Source organism: Cyprinodon tularosa, unplaced genomic scaffold, assembly GCF_016077235.1.
Source record: "Cyprinodon tularosa strain WSP-4 unplaced genomic scaffold, ASM1607723v1 ctg317, whole genome shotgun sequence".
Taxonomy (NCBI): domain Eukaryota; kingdom Metazoa; phylum Chordata; class Actinopteri; order Cyprinodontiformes; family Cyprinodontidae; genus Cyprinodon; species Cyprinodon tularosa.
In genome coordinates, this window is record NW_024039027.1 from 58,795 (window position 1) to 79,784 (window position 20,990).

Consider the following 20,990-nt stretch of genomic DNA (forward strand, 5'->3'; position numbering starts at 1 on the left):
CTGATCACCGCTGGCAATATTAATGCGAGATCCAAATAGTGCCGGAAATTCGCTCTTTATCTGATAAGGGACTAAATATGATGTAAGATTTTGTCAGACTTTATAAAGTTATCCATCCCAGTTAGAACTGCATATTAAATGAAGAAGAGGAACACCACCTGACCACATTAAGGACGTCGAAAGCGAAGTCGTGGATGAATACCATTTTTCAAAGACCTCAGTACAAAAGGCGTTCAAATTCTGCGGGACATTTTTTGGAAATACGAAGCGAGCTGGAGTCATAGAAATAAGGTAAGATTCATTTGTCTTTTTTTTGATAATGCCACCCATTTTTAAAATATGTTAAGAGCTAAAGGTTTTCTGTTACATGTTTAAACACAGTACATAAAACAACAGCTTGCTAATTGTCGAGGGCAGGAGTTAGTTAATGCAGTTGAGCCTAGCTAAACGCAGTATGCTACTCGGTTGTGCTTATGAACTTTTCTTAAGAGAAAATGCAAGCAGCTACCACGATTTTGGTATTGTACACTTCCTCAGAAACACATATGTGGTGCTTGGTCAAAGTTTTGCATTGACGTGCTGACTGCAGGTGAGTTAGCGGCTTCGGGAAAGGCTGTGCGTCTGTATTTAGTCGTGTTTCTTGTCAGTAACCCGTGTCCTTTGTTTAATGTGTTGGCGGGCACCTGTGTCCCGTTTCTGGTTGCCGGTCTTGTGCGAAATTCTGTTTCCCCGTGAAAATCTGTTCCCGCTTTGTCGGGAGCGCGCATTGCGGCCAGAGGGGCGGATCTGCCCGTTCTCAAGGCGCTCCTGATTATTTTTCGGTAAAAACAGCTCATATAATCATCTCAACTTTGTATCATCCATTTTAATCGCTTGCTCTTTTTAAAAAATTGTAAAATAATTACATTAATGAGGTCCTCTTACGCTGTTTTGTGTTGTTTTTTAAACGCAAAGAGAATCGGTATTTCTCCAACTTTTGTCCCTTCAGCCTGACAGAAATAAACGTCAGTCACCGAACACAACAACCCGTAGTGTATTTTTAATTTTTCATTGCTGATATAAGAGGATGGAAACTGACTGATAGCAGGGCACACAGATTAAGACGTCCTGCGAAGATGAGAAGAATTTCTGGTTAATCACCTTCTAATGTAAAATATGACAGATTACTGGATTAAGGACATTTATAGTATACCACATCACACATATCAATTTTAGAGAAATTGGAAACAGTTGCTCTTTATTTCCCAAAGATATGGGAGGAGAAGAGGAGATAATGGATGTTTCAGCTTACTGAAATAATCTGTTCCCCCTCCATAACAGGGGAAGAAATTAATTTACCTGCAATTCTTTAACTGTGCTTATTCCTCTCACCACCAAGAACAAATCCTGTGGATTTGGTCATATTTACTGGTTATTTGCAAAAATTAAAGCGGGGGGAACCATATATTTCAGCTGCCTGAAATAATCTGTTCCCCCTCCATAACAGGGGAAGAAATTAATTTACCTGCAAGTCTTTAACTGTGCTTATTCCTCTCACCACCAAGAACAAATCCTGTGGATTTGGTCATATTTACTGGTTATATGCAAAAATTAAAGGGGGGGGGGAACAGATTATTTCAGCTGCCTGAAATAATCCGCAGGATTTGTTCTTGGTGGTGAGAGGAATAAGCACAGTTAAAGACTTGCAGGTAAATAAATTTTTTCCCCTGTTATGGAGGGGGAACAGATTATTTCAGGCAGCTGAAATATATGGTTCCCCCCCTTTAATTTTTGCAGATCTTTGAATTTCAAAGATTTGCCTTGCCCCACAATGCTGTTACTGATTATCTTAAATGTTAAAATACTTTTTTGTTTTGTTTTTTCATAGATTTATTTTAAGCTTATTGTTATATTGAGTAACAAGTTAAGTTAATTGATAAAGTAAAAATTTTTTTTTTACTGTCAAAGTGCAGCCCCCATTTAGTCAGTGATGATTCCTTTAAATTGTAAAACCTTGTGTTATCATTAATCCAATATTTTGTCTCGTCTCCTCATGAATGTAGTGTCTTGTCACTGTACCAGAGGCTCTTATTCTTAACGTGCAAATTTTTCTATTTTTCAGGTCTAAGTTGTCTACAATGCTGCTGCGTGTCATAGTTTCAGAAAGTGAAATCAGGCGTCTTTCAATTGAAGACATCCCCTCAAGTGTTGAGGAACTGTACCAGGTGTTACGAACCAACCTTGCCTTAAGAGGAGGATTCATTTTGCAGTTTGAGGATCCTGATTTCAATAATCAGTTGTGCAACCTAACGGACATCAAAGACCTTCCTGTTGACCGTGCAACTTTGAAAGTATTGTTCACAGCTGATGACTCCACGGATTCTACACTGGACACTGGAAGCCTCTCTTCTCCAAGTAGTGCAGATTTTGTTAAATGGCCTGACTCCTTCCCGATTCCAAAGTTTTCCCATGATGTTGAGCTGCAACTGAAAGAAGCTAATTGTAGATATGCTAAGGATGGATCTGTGATGGTGATTTCTAAAACTTTGAAGACTAATATCCTTGACACACTTGCAGACTGTATGTCAAAGATTACTGCTTATCCTGACAGGCAACACTATGAAAATGTGGCCAAAACACTGGTGGAAAGGCATCCCTGTCTGCGAGACCCAGGGTCAGAAAAGGGATGGTACTCATGTTTTCACAGTCTGAAATTCAAAATGGGAAACTACAGGCATAAATTAAGCTCAGCAGGATGCCCTGAGGTGGTCATAAACAAACGAAAATCTGGAAGTTCAAAAGGGGAAACTGTCAAAAAGTCAAAGAAGGGGGAGGTGAACTACTGTCCTGATCCACCTGAAGGACAGAGTCCTGAAAACATGGAGGTGAAGCGCAAGATAATGGAGGCTGAAATGCAGAAGAAAGACCCAAATCATCAGCTGATTGAGGATTTGATGGTTTCTACATTTTCTCAGCGTAGGAAAGACATTGTAGGAGATCAACCACACATCACAGAGCTCATGTCCCGATGGCCTGCTCTGTTCCATGAGAGACAGGTAATCGCACATCTGAATTAGTTTCACCAAGAGATTTAGTGATTTAATACTGAGTTAACTGTGTCCTGATGAGTTTTATATTCTATCACCTCAGATTAGGGCAGAATTTACAAGAATCGTCACCACAGACCTTCTGAAATCTTTTGTTGACGGACTTGATGGCCTGGTTCTGAGACTGCTGGAGGTCTACAAGGCAGCAACCAAATCTGGGAAGAAGCAGCCACTCAAAGACATTTTGGACTGCCTTGCAAAAGATGTAAGCAGAACTGAAGATGGCTAGAAAACTAGGCATAATTTGTTATTTTTGTTAAAATATATTCATCTTACTGCATGTCTTATCTCTTACAGGACACAAATGAAAGGAGAAGGGCTGCTGCTCTGCTTGGTTTGCCACGCTACATATCTGGGGAAGATCCATCAACTGTCATCAGGATGTGTGATGTAAGACTAACAAATGTTATTACAAAAACTGTTTACATATTTAATTATTCCTCTTTCTTGATATCATTTCTTAAAAGTCTTTTTGTAGCATTAGTGTTTGCAAAAACTTATTTTTAGTCCTTAAGAGACATTACTTCCTGTTTACTACAGCCATGCATAACATCAAATTCTGATGTAATTACTTTGTCTATCATGATTGATTTTGCTCAAAGCCACTTGATGGAAACATGCCTGATTTGCATTTTCCTTAATTTCTTTTGACATTTTAAGAATTTGATGATTAAAAAAAATACATTAGAATGGAAACATTTCTAGTGTCCTACATTTTTAGAATAATTTCAGCGCTTCACAATGGGGGTTTTTAATCTGCCATACACTGTGCTCATGTGCATGAAAATACAAGTTCTGTGGATGAAAAAAGTTTGTCAAAAAGGAGGACTACCTGATGACAAAGTAAAGTGCTGAAAATATGTTGAATATGTACACATAAACAGGCTTTTTTTCAGGTTGGACTTATTTTCAATGTCTAATTCTTCTGGATGTTTGCCTCATCCACAACAGTGGCCTGTTTCATTGCCATTATGCTCTATGCTTTGTCAAACTGGGAGTGTGTCAGGTTATTCTCTGACTGAACAGAAGTGCATCATACAACCCCACAAGTGTCAAAACATGCAGATTGTTAAACCTCACAATAGCATAAAAACTTGCAGTTTAAAAATAACTGAGTATTTACATTCTTTACTTACACACAAATGTCATTATTTCTTTTCTATTTTTAAGGCTCATGCTGATATTCTGGATGATGCCATGAAGGGGATGCAGGTCGGTCTTCTGATTGCCTGTGAAGGTAGTGAACAGGGGGCCATCCCACACGAGGTCTTCGACGTGGCAGTTGTGGTGGAGGAGACCATTGTGCTTCACAATATTAAAGATGTGACAGTTGGCTTTGCTATGCTTATGGGTGTCATCTACTGTATCAATCTCAAGTATCCAAATGACATGAAGTATTCGTTCGAGTTTCTTCAGAGAGTGGTGATGAAGATCAGTCCAGACCAGGCCTCAGCTCGAGTACATGGTTTGAGAAACAAACTCCTGAGGTACAAACTGTAACATCTGGTATGTTTACAGTTTTGTTTTCTTAAATAAGAGTTCCTGTAAGAATTTGTTCAGTTTGTTCTATGCACTAAATGTTAATACTAATGGTTATGCACTAAAACATTTAGCACTGTGCTGAATCTGTGGAAAAACCTCTCAGGATTTTTGTGAGTTTGTTAAAACACTGATCATTTTGCACTTTTTGGACTGTTTTTGAGAGATGGTAGCTAGTTGTATTGACTTTGGACTGCTACTGTTCAACGTGGTTAAAATGTTTTGTAAAATAATGGTCTATATGGAGGACTGAAACTCGCCAATAAAATGCACTTAAAATGCACCATACCTCACAAATTTTTTACAATAAAACTTTAGGTAGAGTTCATAATTGGTGCCTTTTAAGTGCATTTATTGAGATTTATATAAAAAAATATTTCTGTTTGTCAAAAAATGTATTTCTGCTTTGGTCCTTCAATAAATGTTAAAACTTCTGCTTGTCTCGAAAAAATTTTTTCTTTTTACCCTTGATTTAAGGCTTGTCTCATATTTGATAGAGAAAGAAAAATGTATAATCTGAAATGGAAGCGTATTGGTGTAATTATTTTTAGAAAACTGGTAAACTTGGCATTGTTAGTGGAGAAAGTGAGCAATATTTGGAAATGTTAGTTTACTTAAATTGCAATTTGAAGTTCAGTAGCTGCCTTAAACTCTTGAGTTAAATTAACTCAAAAAGGGAATTGGTATGAATACAGTTAGTCAGTTTAACTTTAAAATGAGAGTTGAAAGTATATATAATTGTTTGCTACTTCAACAAAATAAAACAAGTTTTTTTGAATGGATAACTTAACTTTGCAAGGCCTTTAAACTTGGAGTATGAAGTTCATACAACTAGTAGTCATTAGTTAGACAAGTGGTATAACTTAATTATTTGAGTTCAAATAGAATATGATTGTAATTTTACTTGACAAGAGTACTCAATTTATAAAGAATGAATAATGTTCTATAGTTAGTCATTTCAACTCATGGTATCATATTTAATCAATGAATTATCAGCAATTGAGCTACTTTTCTAGCTTGCCATCCTAAGTTGGAAAAAAAACATTATTTCAAGTTGTGTTAACTTGTGCTTTTAAGGCAGCTGCTTAACTCAAGTTTTTAAGTTTAACCACCCTAATTATTTTTACAGTGTAGTAAACCTGAGGATTGAGAGCGAAGTGCTCTGTTAGGAACATAAGGAACAATCAGATCTCTGATGTGAGATGGAGCTTGGCCATTTAAAGGAGCAGTAGGAGATTTTATGCGATGCGTTTTTTACCATGTGGCTTAAAGGGGAACACCATTTTTTTTACATTTGGCCCCTGATTTTACATTATTACATCATGTTCTACTCTCTGATTTGAGTTTTGTGTCATTTGGAGCCATTCTGGAGATATTCCATTAGGTTATATCCAAGTAACGTCTTCCTATGGGCGAACAACTTGAAGGCACAAACTGAACTGTTTATAATTATCATTTATGGTATGCCAGCATTCATAACATGTAGGCGAATCACTATCCCCCAGACATCCGCAGTTATATTTTATATATTTATCTTTTTAAAACAAAGCGGAGTGTGTATGACATCATCTGGGCACGCCAGCTACCATTCTTTCATCCTGTCCTCTGAACTGCTGCTAGTTTTACTCACATGCCTGGAAGATGCCTGCTTGTCACAACTTAAGTCCGTACCATAAAGAATAAATTATGAACAGTTTAGTTTGTGCCTTCAAGTTGTTCGCCCATAGGAGACTAGAAAGAAGTTACTTGGATATAACCTAACCGAATATCTTCAGAACAGCTCCAAATGATACAAAACTCATATGGGTGAGTAGAACATGATGTAATAACGTAAAATCAAGGGCCCAATGTAAAAAAAACGGCGTTCCCCTATAAAGATCTCCCCACAGCCGCTTGGCAAGCAGTGAAATAGAAGGTTTGGAAGTGAAACTGCAATAAATGTTCCGCGCTACAGTGAGAAATCAATGAATAAACCCAACCAATCATAAAAGTTGATCCGTACACGATTGTACATGATTGGTTCCTGACACGTCAATCATGGCCGCCTGCTTGTCCCTCCCCCGTGTGCGTGTACCTTGACACAAAAACGAATCAACCCCCCAATGCTCTTGCAGGACGCCATGGCTGGAAGCTAGCCACTAATATGCTACGTTCACACCTAAAGCAGCAAGAACAGCAAAAAACGTGCATGCTGCTTCATTTTTTATGCTTGTACAAGTTTAGTTCTGATGAGCGGCTAAAGCATCTTTACTGCTGTGGCTGCACGGTGAAAGAAGTGGGTCTGATGCGTGTTGGGCAGAGCTACCCTATCCTGTCTTTGCTGCTCCTGCTGCTTCAGATGCGCTGCAGACAGCGTGCGCGTTCATGTGTATTGAAGGCGGGGTTTCGAGGAGTGATCTGAAGGGAGAGGCATGGTTTTTTCCATGAACTCCTACAGCACCTTTAAGGCTTTATATGTGAGAGGGATGTGGATTTAACAGGAAGCTAATGGAGAGAGGCGGGGATAGGAGAGATATCTCTGCTTTCAATTTTCATCAAAGTATATAGATAGTAAAGAGAATTGGTTCTAGCACTGATCCCTGTGATACTCCACAGGTAAACCTGGAGCACGAACAATATTTATCATTCGATTGAACAAACTGAAATCTGTCAGACAAATAAGATTTAAACCAGTCTAGTGCTGTTCCTTTAATTCCAACAAAATATTCAAGTCCTTCTAAAAGAATATTATGATCAACTGGATCAGATGCAGCACTGAGATATATCAGAACAAGTACAGATAGAAGTCCGTTATCTGAGGCCATGAGAACATTATTAGTGACTTTCACCAGAGCTGTTTCAGTGCTATGATGAGCTCTAAAGCCAGAAACATGTGAACATTTGGCCTTACAGATCGATAGAAGAAGACCGGTGAGGCCTCAGGCTGTGGATCAGTATTAAATCCAAGGTTTCCTTCCTATAAACTGCAACAAAACCATCCTTTATACATTAAAAAGTGACTTTAACTCACACCAGTTTCTAAGTTTCTTTTTATTTGGCTGCTTTATTTAACTTTAAACCTTTTTTATAAATATCTTTTCCCCTCAAAGTGTTCAACCGTATACTGCAGATTTTATTGGAGTATAGAAATAAATGGTTTGGGACTTCATTTATCTAACTTCCTGTAAAAGACACCCAACCTGGGATCCAAGTTGGCCTGACGTGAGATCATTTTCCGTCTCACAGAGTTAGATAGGGTTGCCCAGATATCTCAAGTGTAGCGTAGAAATAAAAAGTCAAGATAAGATCTGGGAATAGAAGGGAAAATGATATCAACAGGTTCCACTGCAGTGATTTATGAGCCACATGTCGGATTGGAGCGCTGATTGTTCCGGTTGTGTTTTTGTTCTAAATTTAATCAACATGGGTTCTTTGCAGCTCTGATCTTAATTTGCTCAAAATGTATTTCAGATCCGCTTCCTTCTCACTAATGTGATTCGTGCTTCATGAGGTTTTCCCTGCAAACATGAAATCCTCCCTCCCAGTCAGATGTGATGCTCCAGCTCTGCAGTGAGCCAGTATAAGGGGCTATAGGATGCAGTCTGTTTATAATAATAAAAAAAAACTTTTAATATCACAGATATTACCTAAAAGATTTGACAATTTTTCCATATATTGGATGTTTTAGAGATTCTAATAATAATGACACATTGAAAATTGGTTCACGACCTTTTGTTCTGGAAGTTCTATTAGAGAGGTACTTTAAAAACTTTATTGTACAGAATTTTTTTTTTCTGAGCCAAGGTGAATGTACCTTGTTTAAAAAGGATATATGAGGTTAAAATGGTTTAACAAGGACCAAGGACAGACACTGAAATGTGCTCCAGTTAGTCTATGTGAGAACAGGAAGACATTCAGCTGTGTGAATGTTACCCGTAGATTGGCTCTTATTATCTGCATTGGCCTCATCTCTGAGTTCAAGGTAAAACAATGAGTCACATGTCAGCCAACTCTGAATATAGCAACATATCCCTGCTGAGTCCCACAGCGCTCACAGGCCAACAGGAGGCTACATTCAATGTGCTAAAGCTGGTTAACTACCTGATCTATAACAAACCTGGGTGGCACAGAGCTGCCATCACATCCTGCTGTCTGTTAGTTTCTTTCACTACCTTCTAATCTCTGCTGTCCTTCAGAATCTCACCAGAAAAGTCAGAAATATTTGATTCATAGCTGGTAATAGTGTAGCCTGACGTAGTCCTACTCAATTCTAGTCAGAATATGAGTCTGATACTGCTCCATAGAGCTGTGATTATGGGGCGTGTTTCGAACAAACCAGGAAAAAAAAGCCTCTGCACTCAATTGGATAGACCTACAACCATTAAGAGCAACGGAGTGCGTGACGTATGTTAAGCGACGCATAGTTGTTGTCAACAAAAATCAAAGCGTGCAGTTACACGCCTAGAATAAGAAGATGAGCCTTGATCGCGTTTCTCTGTTCCTCTTTTAAAATTTATTTGCTGTCGATATCTTCTAGAACAGACCTAATAGCAGAATCTACTCACCTCAACTCTCCGGCGGCAGCCATTGTTGTTGTCACCCAAGCGGGCTTAGGTGACGTGGTTGATTACGTTACTGTTGATCATCTGTCCATCATCGTATAGATATTGTGCTAGCATACTCGCGCTACTGTTGATGGCACCCAGGCTAGTAATAGTGAGCCCTTTGGGTGCTTTTAGACTGGAGCCAGACATTCAGAAAAAATGGTTTACGGAATGTCAGAGAACCTGGCTTTTTTAATGTTGGAAACTGGAATCAGTGCTGGCACCTGATGCTAAATCTGGTCTTCCCAATCAGTTTTAGCCATCCAGTGTAAGGAGAGTTGTGGTCCTCTGGACCTACGGTGTGGGACTTCCTGTTATAAGTGAATTCCAGTATGGAAGTAAATCTGTGTTGCTGGAATTTTAATTAAAAATGCCACTGAAATTTAAATGTAGTTTGTTTGTTCTTACTGTTTCAGTGTTAAAATATATTCAGTAAACATTTTGACCTAAAAAAATTCACTGTCATTATGTCTACACAGTTGAAATTTAATTTATTTTCTCTTCAAGCTAAAAATTCACATTACAATTTCAAAGTGATTACATTTTCATTACTTATTTTTCAGTTTAATTTTTGAGTGTTAAAAAAATCTGCATATAAAAAAATTCAACCTTTCAAAATTCAAACTCAATATTTTCAGCCTCCTGAGATTCAACTGGCTCTATTTCACTGTCTTAAATTTGGCGTCTAAATTCAGTGTAAAAAGGGAAGGGTTACTTCAGGTCACAGACATTAGCAAAGGATTGTGGCGTCCAAAACCCAGCCGATCCCGTTACGTTTTCTTAGTCACGTGACGTGACGCTTGTGGCGCTCATATGAAAGGGAAACCAGCATGACGGAGCCAGTCATGCTAGCTAACGCTAACTCAACAGTGAGTTTATTACTTTCATTTTTCTGTAGTTGAGTTAGCGTTAGCTTGCATGACCGGCTCCGCGATGCTGGTTTACCTACAGTATGAACGGCAAAAGCATTTGCGGCGCTGCGCCTGCTGCTCAAAACGCGCTGCGGGACTTTTTGCTGCGCTTTGACGCATTGACTTTGCATATAAACTCACTGCTTCTGCTGCGCCTGCTGTGTCTGGTGTGAACATAGCATTAGAACCATCACTGAGGAACTGTGAAAATGAACATAACAGCTTTTATAGGCCAACATGCGCAAGAACACAAATCGCATTTGAGTTACTTTCTCTATTTATCCAGTATGGGCTAAACCAGGGTTCAGTTGATTTGACAGTAATGCTACACCATGGCCAATGTTCGAAATGGTTGTTCAAAATCATTAAAACATCTGCACACTGTAATTAGCTATGGTAGAAACGGTCTCTGGATCTGGCAGCAGATCCCACTGGGAAGGAGGATCCCACTGGGTGTGGTAGTGGTGGTCGTGGGGTCCCAGAGAGCCATTGAGGAACAAGATGCAGACTATTTGATGAGGTTTTACCTTCAAGGCCCAGCGAGTGCAGAAAAACCAAGATTCAGAGTTTCAGATATGAGCCATCTGGCATCTACCTCTTCATGCTCCACCTGATGGGTCCCTAACAAGCTGCACCGCACCTGCCAGACGCACCCTGTAGAGGAGAGACGTGGAGAATGATGAGGCTACTGGCAGCAATAAGAACATTAAGAACTTTGCATTTGCTCAAATTCTCTAAATATGTTTCAGTATTTGGGTCACTTTAAGATGGTCCACAGATACCTTCTGGGTCTGAACATTAGTTTAGTGCCGTCACAATGAAACATATGAAGAAATAAAGAAAGAAAAGCAGCATAAAGTCCAGAGCACTAAAACTCAATGTTTGGCCCATTTTCCTTTCTCTGCATGATTCAGAACATTCAGTTTAGAATATATTGTATTTCATATTTGGAGCATTTTCAAACACAAGTAGAAGTAACATATTATAAGCTTCAAAAAAGGGAATATTCTTGCCCTGGGCTCCAATCTATATATCTAATAAAAAGCAATAGAGATGAAAGGTCACATCTTAAAATAAATGTAATGACAATGTCATTAACTGACCTTAAGTGCTCATAAATAGAAAATGTTTATTAAAGTCACATACAAAAAGGTTTGCATAAAGCCAGCAACTCTGAACCAAAGATTTATAGGCCTCACAAAATGGCTCAGGAGACCGATAACTCACACTTACCAAACTGCCCCAGCCTCAAACCTTGGTGCATTGGAAAGGCTGAAATCCATCATAGCCTTAATTATGCCACCTGGTGCAACACAGCTTCATGCAGGCAGCAAAAAAAAAATCTAATTTCTGGTAAACCATCCAATAACATCTTCTGTGAAAGGCTTCTCAGTCACATTCTTGTTTCTGTTTCCATTTGGCCAGATTCTGTGGGTCACAACAAAGCTGGTCCAGGTCCAGACAGAACACTCGACAGAACCACAGAGCTCAGATAGACACACCGGTAGGCAGGTAGATAGATTGATCAAGAGATAGACGGACGAACACACTTACGGTTGGGCGGGCGGGCGGGCGGGCGGGCGTACCAATGGACAGGTAGGCAGATAGATTATGAGATGGACAGATGGACGGACATGCAGGACGGCGGGTGGGCAGACAGACAGAGAGACAGGCAAGCAGGCAGGCAGATAGGTTGATCAAGAGACGGATGGACGGACGGATGGTTGGGCGGGCAGACTGATGGACAGGTAGGCAGATAGATTAAGAGATGGACGGTTGGACGGACGGACAGGCAAGACGGCGGACAGGCAGACAGACAGACAGAGAGACAGGCAAGCAGTCAGGCAAATAGGTCGATCAAGAGATGGATGGACGGACCGATGGTTGGCCGGGCAGACTGATGGAAAGGCAGGCAGATAGATTATGAGATGGACGGATGGACGGACAGACAGGCAGGACGGCGGGAGGGCAGACAGACAGAGAGACAGGCAAGCAGGCAGGCAGATAGGTTGATAAAGAGACGGATGGACGGACGGATGGTTGGCCGGGCAGACTGATGGACAGGTAGGCAGATAGATTATGGGATGGACGGACGGACAGGCAGGACGGCGGACAAACAGACAGAGAGACAGGGAAGCAGTCAGGCAGATACGTCGATCAAGAGATGGATGGACGGACCGATGGTTGGCCGGGCAGACTGATGGAAAGGCAGGCAGATAGATTATGAGATGGACGGATGGATGGACAGGCAGGACGGCGGGAGGGCAGACAGACAGACAGAGAGACAGGCAAGCAGGCAGGCAGATAGGTTGATAAAGAGATGGATGGACGGACCGATGGTTGGCCGGGCAGACTGATGGACAGGCAGGCAGATAGATTATGAGATGGACGGATGGACGGACGGACAGGCAGGACGGCGGACAAACAGACAGAGAGACAGGCAAGCAGTCAGGCAGATAGGTCGATCAAGAGATGGATGGACGGACCGATGGTTGGCCGGGCAGACTGATGGACAGGCAGGCAGATAGATTAAGAGACAGGCTGGCGGGCGGACAGACAGGCGGACACATAGTGGAGATAAAAATGTTTGGATCCTGTTTTTGTCTCAAGCTAAAAAGCCAAAGTTGATAAAAAAAAAGGCTAGTTCGTTTGATTTATTGTGATTAGGAGCCTAGCGATGGCAACACCCTATTCCATCTTTCTTTACTCTTTTAATTGCCCTGGTGTGCAGTCTAATTGCTTGCAAATGTGAAAAACAACACCTAGAGACCAGCTGCCTAATAACTGAAGCCCAGCTATTTCCCCAGCATGCAGACTCTGCTCTACAGTTTTGCAGCCCACAGTTGGCAGCATGTATAAAGATTATAATTCAAGGCCTAATTATAGTCTAGCATTGCTTTAATCGCATAGGTAAGGTGACACTGAATCTGCTGACACAGACTGTCACAGCATGCCAGCAACAAGATTGTAAGATTTATATAAAAACTGCTTCATAGTTATAGCTGGATTGCTGACAGGATGTCATTACAGCATATCTGTAGCTGTGAAGAGATCCTCATTAGCCGTCCCCCCGCCTCCCAACCTTACAGGAAACCTGCTGCAGTTTCCTAAATAAGCTACAGTTTGACTCTAAAACTTTTTATGGAATAAAGCGACATAAGAACAGAGTCCCCTCTGGTTTGGCTGTTCTGAGGTGAAGGGTTCCATCAGCTGATAAAGGATTGCATGAGGCTGTGCTGGTGACCCAATTCTGTAATGGTGCATCTGCAGAAACTCAGGGACTCCGAGCATTCATCTTCGTTTTGTGAATATCTTTAGTTGCAAGACTCAACAGAGAAAAAGGAATCACTGAAACCCAAAGGCAGAGTAAACGAAGACAATAAAGCAAAAGATTCACAATGATGATTAACACCTTAACCTGATGACAGCAGAATAATTTAGACTTATTGGGCTCCCTTATAAAATAAGAGTGGCAACATGTGTATAGATTAGAACTCCTGAGTAGACCTGGACTGAGTCACACAGGCTGCAGGGGGGGATTTACCATTAGGCAATACTAGGCAGTTGCCTAGGGCCCCAAGTTCCTGGGGGCCCCAATAAAACTTTGTTTAAATGTACGGTTAATACAACTATTGCTTAATTGTTGCTTAATTAAATAATAGGTCTTAAATAAAAGGTCTTTTTTAACACTTGTTGCTGCTAGAATTGTTCTCCACTCAATGATTTTATCTCACATTGAATACTGCATCACAAGTTGGTCTCTCACCACAATTACCAATTTAAAATTAATTGAATCACTGTACAAAAAATCTCTTAAAGTGTTTGACCAAAAACCTAATTCTTTCCATGTATGTAATATTTTGAACGAGTAAAATCTTTTACATTTTGAACATTTTATTAAATTTAAGTATGTATGCTTCATTTATAAAGCGCTACATGGACTAGCCCCACCTCCTGTGTCTACTCTGTTCAAACCCAAGACTTCAAGTGGCCTGAGAAGCAGGGCCTCCTCCAGAGGAGACTGTGAGGTTCCTCACAGAAGAACAACTTTTGGTCAGAACACTGTCTCTGTGAGAGCCACTAACATCTGGAGCAGTCTTCCTCTGCACATACAGGAGAGCCCTACACTGATCAGCTTTAGAGCTCAACTCAAACTATGGATGAAAACAAACCAGTCATGTAACCACTAAACTCTTAACATTTCCTTGTGATGCTTGTATTGTATATTATATGTTCTTTCTTATGTATTTGCCTGCCTAGGGACTACGGATGAAAACTAGCTTTGTAGCTATAATCCGGCATATTACATTTGTTTTTATACTTATGTTCATTAATGTGCATTGTCACTATTCAAATAAATAAATAAATGAAATGAAAAATGATAGAAATCCTTTTGCTAAAATGCCAGCTGAACGCTTGTAAAAAGTCTTTCTTAGCCCCCCCTTCAGTGTCCACCACATTGGATCAGCCATTTCCTGCACGTGTTCAGAAAGGTCCAAACAGACAGCAGCAAACCATTTGACAAGAAACGGTGCGAAAAGCAGTGATGCCACCATAGCAGTTTTGTTGCTATTTTTACAGACTTTCAGACCCCTCCAGTTCAAAATAGCACCTAGTTCCAACTCTAGCGACTTTCTTCTGCTACTGGAGACTTAGGGACAAAATATACAAGCAGCGAACTCTGCTCTCCAGAGCAAGTAGATTGGTAACCCCGCCTCCTGCTCTCCTCTATCTTGTCTGCTGTCATGATTCATGCAGCTATTATTTCATCCAAATGAAAAATGGAGAACAGAGAAGCAGATCATGGCTTGTCTACAGTGAAAAGAAGGACTGGGTTATTTACTTTGGCCTTTTTGGAAACACAGGAAGGAGCAATCAGCTAAGTGAGCTTAGTGCTTGGAAAAAATCTTTCATTCCTTTAGAGACAGCATGAAAAGACAGCTGAGTACAAAACATAGAGAGGAAAACAAGAAGAAAAGGGACAAAATGTAGAAAAAATAAAGTATGTCTATTCTATTAAAGTTTCAGTATCTATATAGTGGGTCTGTTTTATGTATTGTCTTCTCAGTTCAGAGGGCCCCCTGCCTGTCTTTGCCTAGGGCCCCAAATTTCCTAAATCCTCCCCTGACTGGCTGGATTCTCCTGTCACATTTTGGTTTTTGAAAGAATCCAAGCGTATTGACTGACGTGAAGAAAACAAAACAAGTAAGAAGATGGATGGATGGATGGATGGATGGATGGATGGATGGATGGATGGATGGATGGATGGATGGATGGATGGATGGATGGATGGATGGATGGATGATGGATGGATGGATGGATGGAAGGATGGATGGATGGATGGATGGATGATGGATGGATGGATGGATGGATGGATGGATGGATGGATGATGGATGGATGGATGGATGGATGGATGGATGGATGGATGGATGGATGGATGGATGGATGGATGGATGGATGATGGATGGATGGATGGATGGATGGATGGATGGATGTGATGCTGACAGATGGCTGACCTCTGTCCTTCCTTTAGTCTTACTGTCCATCTCCTTACAGTTAAATTTATGGACTGAGTGATTCCTTAACGGAGCTGAATAACCTTCAGAGCCCATGAATAATAACCAGTATTAGTCTGCATCATGTTATTGTGTCTTTGACTGTTTTTCTATTGTCGTCTCTGCAGAAAGGTTTGTTTTTCTGAAACAGAACATATTTTAGTCACACACACACAGCCATATTTGCCTCATTTTAAATGCAGAACCCTCAGTTAAAGATTGGGGATCTAACCTGCAGGACACCTCTTTATCTTCCAGGTGAAAGGCTGAAATTAGTGGCTAAGCCCTCCCGTGGCTTCCTGACCTTTACTTGCTGTCAGAACACAGAGACTACAACTCTAATTAAGATTAGCGAACTCATTTCTCCTCTCCAATCCCTTTCATGTTCTTCATGCTGTCTCCCCATTCACTGCTCCTCAATGTCATCTTTACTGTGTCCATCTCTTTGCTTATGATTATCCTGATCTTATCCTGATCTGATTCCTTTATGCCTCATCTGATCATCCATTAGGCGCTTCAGACATCAGTAATAAACCTAAACTAGTCTTTTCCATCAAATCCACAAGGCTGGTTGTGAGATAATATTCAAAATGACAGAAATAAAACCTACTGGTTTGGTTATTAATGGAGGAATGACATCGGGTAAATAGGAGCGTTTTATTGTATGTAAGCACACTTCCAGTGACATGCATTGAAGTTCATCAATGATGAGGCACATATTCCTCTGGAGTCGGATGTAGACACTTTACCATGTTGACATATTTCAATGTCAACATGGTAACATTTCATATTTTGAAGGTATTTCACCCGTGTGTTGTGGAGGCTGATGTTCTATCTGCACAGCTCATTCAGGGCCCAGTCAGTCAGTTTACTTCCAAATGTTTTCAACAATACCTGCTGTTAAAATGAGTCACAGATCTTTCAAGTTTGCACAGCCACACTAATTATTTTAAGCATTACTAAAACTAATTCACCTTTCAAAACAACAGGTAAACAGGGATTCCAAAAAAAGCTTAAGAATCAATCCATTGGACTTTGTTTCCAAGTTTGAAGACACTTCCCTTCCCATCCAGGAAGCTTTTTCAATTCAAAATGTCAGGAATAGCATTGAGTTTGAGATTTTATACAGCAGCCCAACAAAGCCTTGTTTTTGTTTAGAAAACATGCAAATTGAAGCAAATGAACGTATCCACCCCTATCGAATGAGGGTCGTTTGGCTTCTTTGTTAGCCTACAATGCCCCATACCTGTCTATGTCTCTGAAAAGGCAGTCATTAAAGGGAATTGTGGGCCTGGCTGATGAGGCGAGGTTTTCTCTTCCCCTGTAAGGGGATTGTGGTTGCAATGAAAGCGGGAAGGGATCAACTTCTTCTGTAGGTAAACATGAAATCTCTCATTCTGTTAGAACAGATTTAAATCACATTTATAAGAAGTTCTCATGGAAAGCATGATTAAAAACAGGCCCACACTTCTGCTTCCATCTTACCCCATAACTCAGTAGATGAGCTGGTGGATTATTTCCATTCAATTCAATTAAGTTTATTTATATCACGCAAATTCACAAAACATGTCATCTCAAGGCACTTTACAGTTCAACCAGATCCTCCAGTTAATTTGATTCAAAGTTTTTTATCGAAGGAAAACCAGTTGATTGCATCGACTCATCGACTCAAAGGCAATCCCTCACACTAAGCATGCTTGTAGCGACAGTGGAGAGGAAAAACTCCCTTTTAACAGGAAGAAAGTTGCAGAGATCATTGATTCCATTGCTCCAGTTAAAGTGAAAATTGTCTCTCAGATGATAAAATATCAGTGAGAAAGAAAAGGGAGAGAGCAAAAATATGAACAGAGGTTTCAAAAAATAAACATCATGTTAACTATGAAAGGTATAAAGAGAAACTTCACAGAAATAATTTTCAACTATAATTTTCAACTAAAACATTGACAATATTGAGGTATCATTAGTTGTATTTCTTTACTATATGTTTTTATCATCTTTTTTTATCTTTATTTTCTTTGATGTTTCCTTTATTTTATTGACAAATGGGCTCAGCATTGCCCCCTGTCAGTAGGATGTTGTATTTTAGCCCCAGCTTACGCATTTTAACTGCTATACTACAGTATTAGCCATCAAAAACCTCCGCACTTTCTTTGATGGACGCTTGGCTGGTCCCCTACAATTCCTTTTTAAACATCTAAAATAATCTTTCTGTCATGATTTGTGGACATTAAGATCTAAAGAAAAGCGTCATATTCTGGTCAGTCGCTGTAATTCAATGAAAGGGTGGAGTCAGGCCCATGAGAAGGCCAGTAGCTGGAATTCGGAGAGGATTTTGCTGACATTTGGCTGGCTTCTGACTGGGAAGAGCCATTTTGAATGGCTGCTACTGTACAGTGAGACAAGTTCAATCATCTACACATGAGTGTTTGGGGTGATGTCCTGACAGGCGATCCAGCTGCTTATCATGGATAAGGTTAGTTATCCTTATTTATACCTTATTATCCCGTTTGCTCTGTGATGTGACAACAGGCAGCAAAGCATCCACATAGCAAAATGCAACTACCCATTTATCATCCTGGTCAACAGTCAGAAGAAATTAATCCCTCATCCTGGTTATTGCTTGGTCAGCCTCAAATATATTTTGAAAATGTTTGCTTTGGTCTTGTCACTTCACAGAGTAAATCCCTAAAACACTGATTTTTAGGGACCATTCGATTTGCAAATGTGAGATTGACTTTTGTGTTTGTTTGATCAGCAGTATTTTAGTCTCCAAACTCTCCCATAGACACTATATTTACTAATTCATGAACATTGAGGCAGTGGTCATGGTCCATGGTGCTTTCAATGTGCTGGGTAATTTGGTGACCTCATGGATGAGTCTTTGATCTGCCAATCCTTCGATGGTCCAGTGTTGCATTAGTTTGCATTGATCATGACAAACATTTAACTCTGACAAACACCTTTTCCCTCTGTATGTTAATGATAATATGAATCCTACTGAAGCAGATACCCATGAAGTAGGCTCGGTACAGTAAGCGTTGATGGTGTGAATGAAAACTCCTTCCACTAAGTTTCCTCCTCTTTGAATGATCTGTGATGCTTTTAAGCTCAGATCAGCCTTTTCAGCACAAGTAAGGGATTTCAATTCAATTTTCAATTCAATTCAATTCAGTTTATTTATATAGCGCCAAATTCACAACACGTCATCTCAAGGCGATTTACAGTTCAACCAGATCATACAGTCAAATTGATACAAAGTTTTCTATCTAAGGAAAACCAGTTGATTGCATCGACTCATTGACTCAAATACAATCCCCCACACTAAGCATGCTTGTAGCGACAGTGGAGAGGAAAAACTCCCTTTTAACAGGAAGAAACCTCCAGCAGAACCAGGCTCAGTGTGAGCGGCCATCTGCTGAGGCCCACTGGGGTTCAAGGAGACAGAAGCAGAGACACAAAAAGCAGCTGTAGAAGGCGGCCCCGTCCAGGAAACACACAGCCAGGCAGACGAGCTCCAAGGCAGCTCCCATGTCAGAGGACGAAGAGAGCACATCCACTCAGTCACGGTCAGAGAAACAGGACCACACTGGAAAACAGGCCGATCTCCAACATCTATAAACAAGGGTGTTGATAGAAGCAGCACAGCTGATGTTTCTTTCCAGGATGGCGTCACAGCCAAACAGGAACAGACGAGGCAAAGCTACTCTGAGGAAAAGCAGAGAGAGCAGAAGGTTAGAGATTGAACTAACAGATTCTGCAGAATAGGAGAACAGAGAGAGAATGAAGCAGAATGATGAAATGGGGGTCCCTATGTCCTCCAAAAGTCTAAGCCTATAGCAGCATAACTATAGAGATAGCTCAGGATAACCTGAGCCACTCTAACTATAAGCTTTATCAAAAAGGAAAGTTTTAAGCCTAGCCTTAAAAGTAGACAGGGTGTCTGCCTCACGGACTAAAACTGGTAGTTGGTTCCACAGGAGAGGAGCCTGATAACTAAAAGATCTGCCTCCCATTCTACTTTTAGAAATTCTAGGAACCACTAGTAAACCTGCAGATTGAGAGCGAAGTGCTCTGTTAGGAACATAAGGAACAATCATATCTCTGATATAAGATGGAGCTTGGCCATTTAAGGCTCTATATGTGAGAAGGAGGATTTTAAATTCTATTCTTGATTTAACAGGAAGCCAATGAAGAGAAGCCAGGATAGGAGAGATATGATCTCTCTTTTTCATTTTCATTAGAACTCTGGCTGCAGCATTTTGGATCAGCTGAAGGCTTTTAACTACAGTTTGTGGACTTCCTGATAGTAAAGAATTACAATAGTCCAGCCTTGAAGTAACAAATGCATGGACTAGTTTCTCAGCATCACCCCTGGACAGGAGATTTCTAATTTTTGCAATGTTCCTCAGATGAAAGAAGGAAATTCTAGAAACCTCTTTGATATGGGATTTAAATGACAGGTCCTGATCAAAAATAACACCAAGATTTTTTACTTTATTATCTGAAATCAGTTTAATCCCATCCAAATGAAGTGACTGGCTAATCAGTTTCTTTTTCAGAGACTCTGGTCCAAAGACTATAACTTCTGTTTTGTCTGCATTCAGGAGCAGAAAGTTAAGAGTCATCCAGGTTTTTATGTCTTCAAGACATGCCTGTAATCTATGTAATGGGTTGGCTTCATCTGGATTTATAGACAGATATAGCTGGGTATCATCAGCATAACAGTGGAAATTAATCCCATGCTGTCTAATAACTCTACCAATTGGGAGCATGTATAAAGTAAAGAGAATTGGTCCTAGCACTGATCCCTGTGGTACTCCACAGGTAACCTTTGAGCGTGTTGAAGATCTATCATTAACATGAACAAACTGAATTCGATCAGATAGATAAGATTTAAACCAGTCTAGTTCTGTTCCTTTAATTCCAACAAAATATTCAAGTCTTTCTAAAAGAATATTATGGTCAACTGTATCAAATGCAGCACTAAGATCTAACAGGACGAGCACAGATACAAGTCCATTATCTGAGGCCATGAGAATATCATTAGTGACTTTCACCAGAGCTGTTTCAGTGCTATGATGAGCTCTAAAGCCAGACTGAAACTCTTCAAAAAGTTCATTATGGTGTAAGTGATCGCAAACTTGTTTGGCAACTACTTTCTCAAGAATTTTGGATAAGAAAGGAAGATTGGATATAGGTCTATAATTGACCAAGTCATCTGGGTCAAGAGACGGTTTCTTAAGCAGAGGTTTAATTACAGCAACCTTAAAAGCTTTAGGTACATATCCCTGTAACAGAGATAGATTAATCACATC

The 20,990-nt window shown here is 40.2% G+C and overlaps 1 protein-coding gene across 1 annotated transcript; it reads left to right on the top strand.

The window, feature by feature from the left end:
- The first annotated feature begins 2,685 nt into the window (after nucleotides 1-2,685).
- Nucleotides 2,686-4,693, top strand: LOC119788434. Its single transcript, XM_038292763.1, has 4 exons — nucleotides 2,686-3,035; nucleotides 3,130-3,291; nucleotides 3,384-3,476; nucleotides 4,257-4,693. The coding sequence occupies exons 1-4, from the start codon at nucleotides 2,700-2,702 to the stop codon at nucleotides 4,584-4,586; spliced, it is 921 nt and encodes a 306-aa protein (XP_038148691.1). The 5' UTR covers nucleotides 2,686-2,699; the 3' UTR covers nucleotides 4,587-4,693.
- Nucleotides 4,694-20,990: the final 16,297 nt, after the last annotated feature.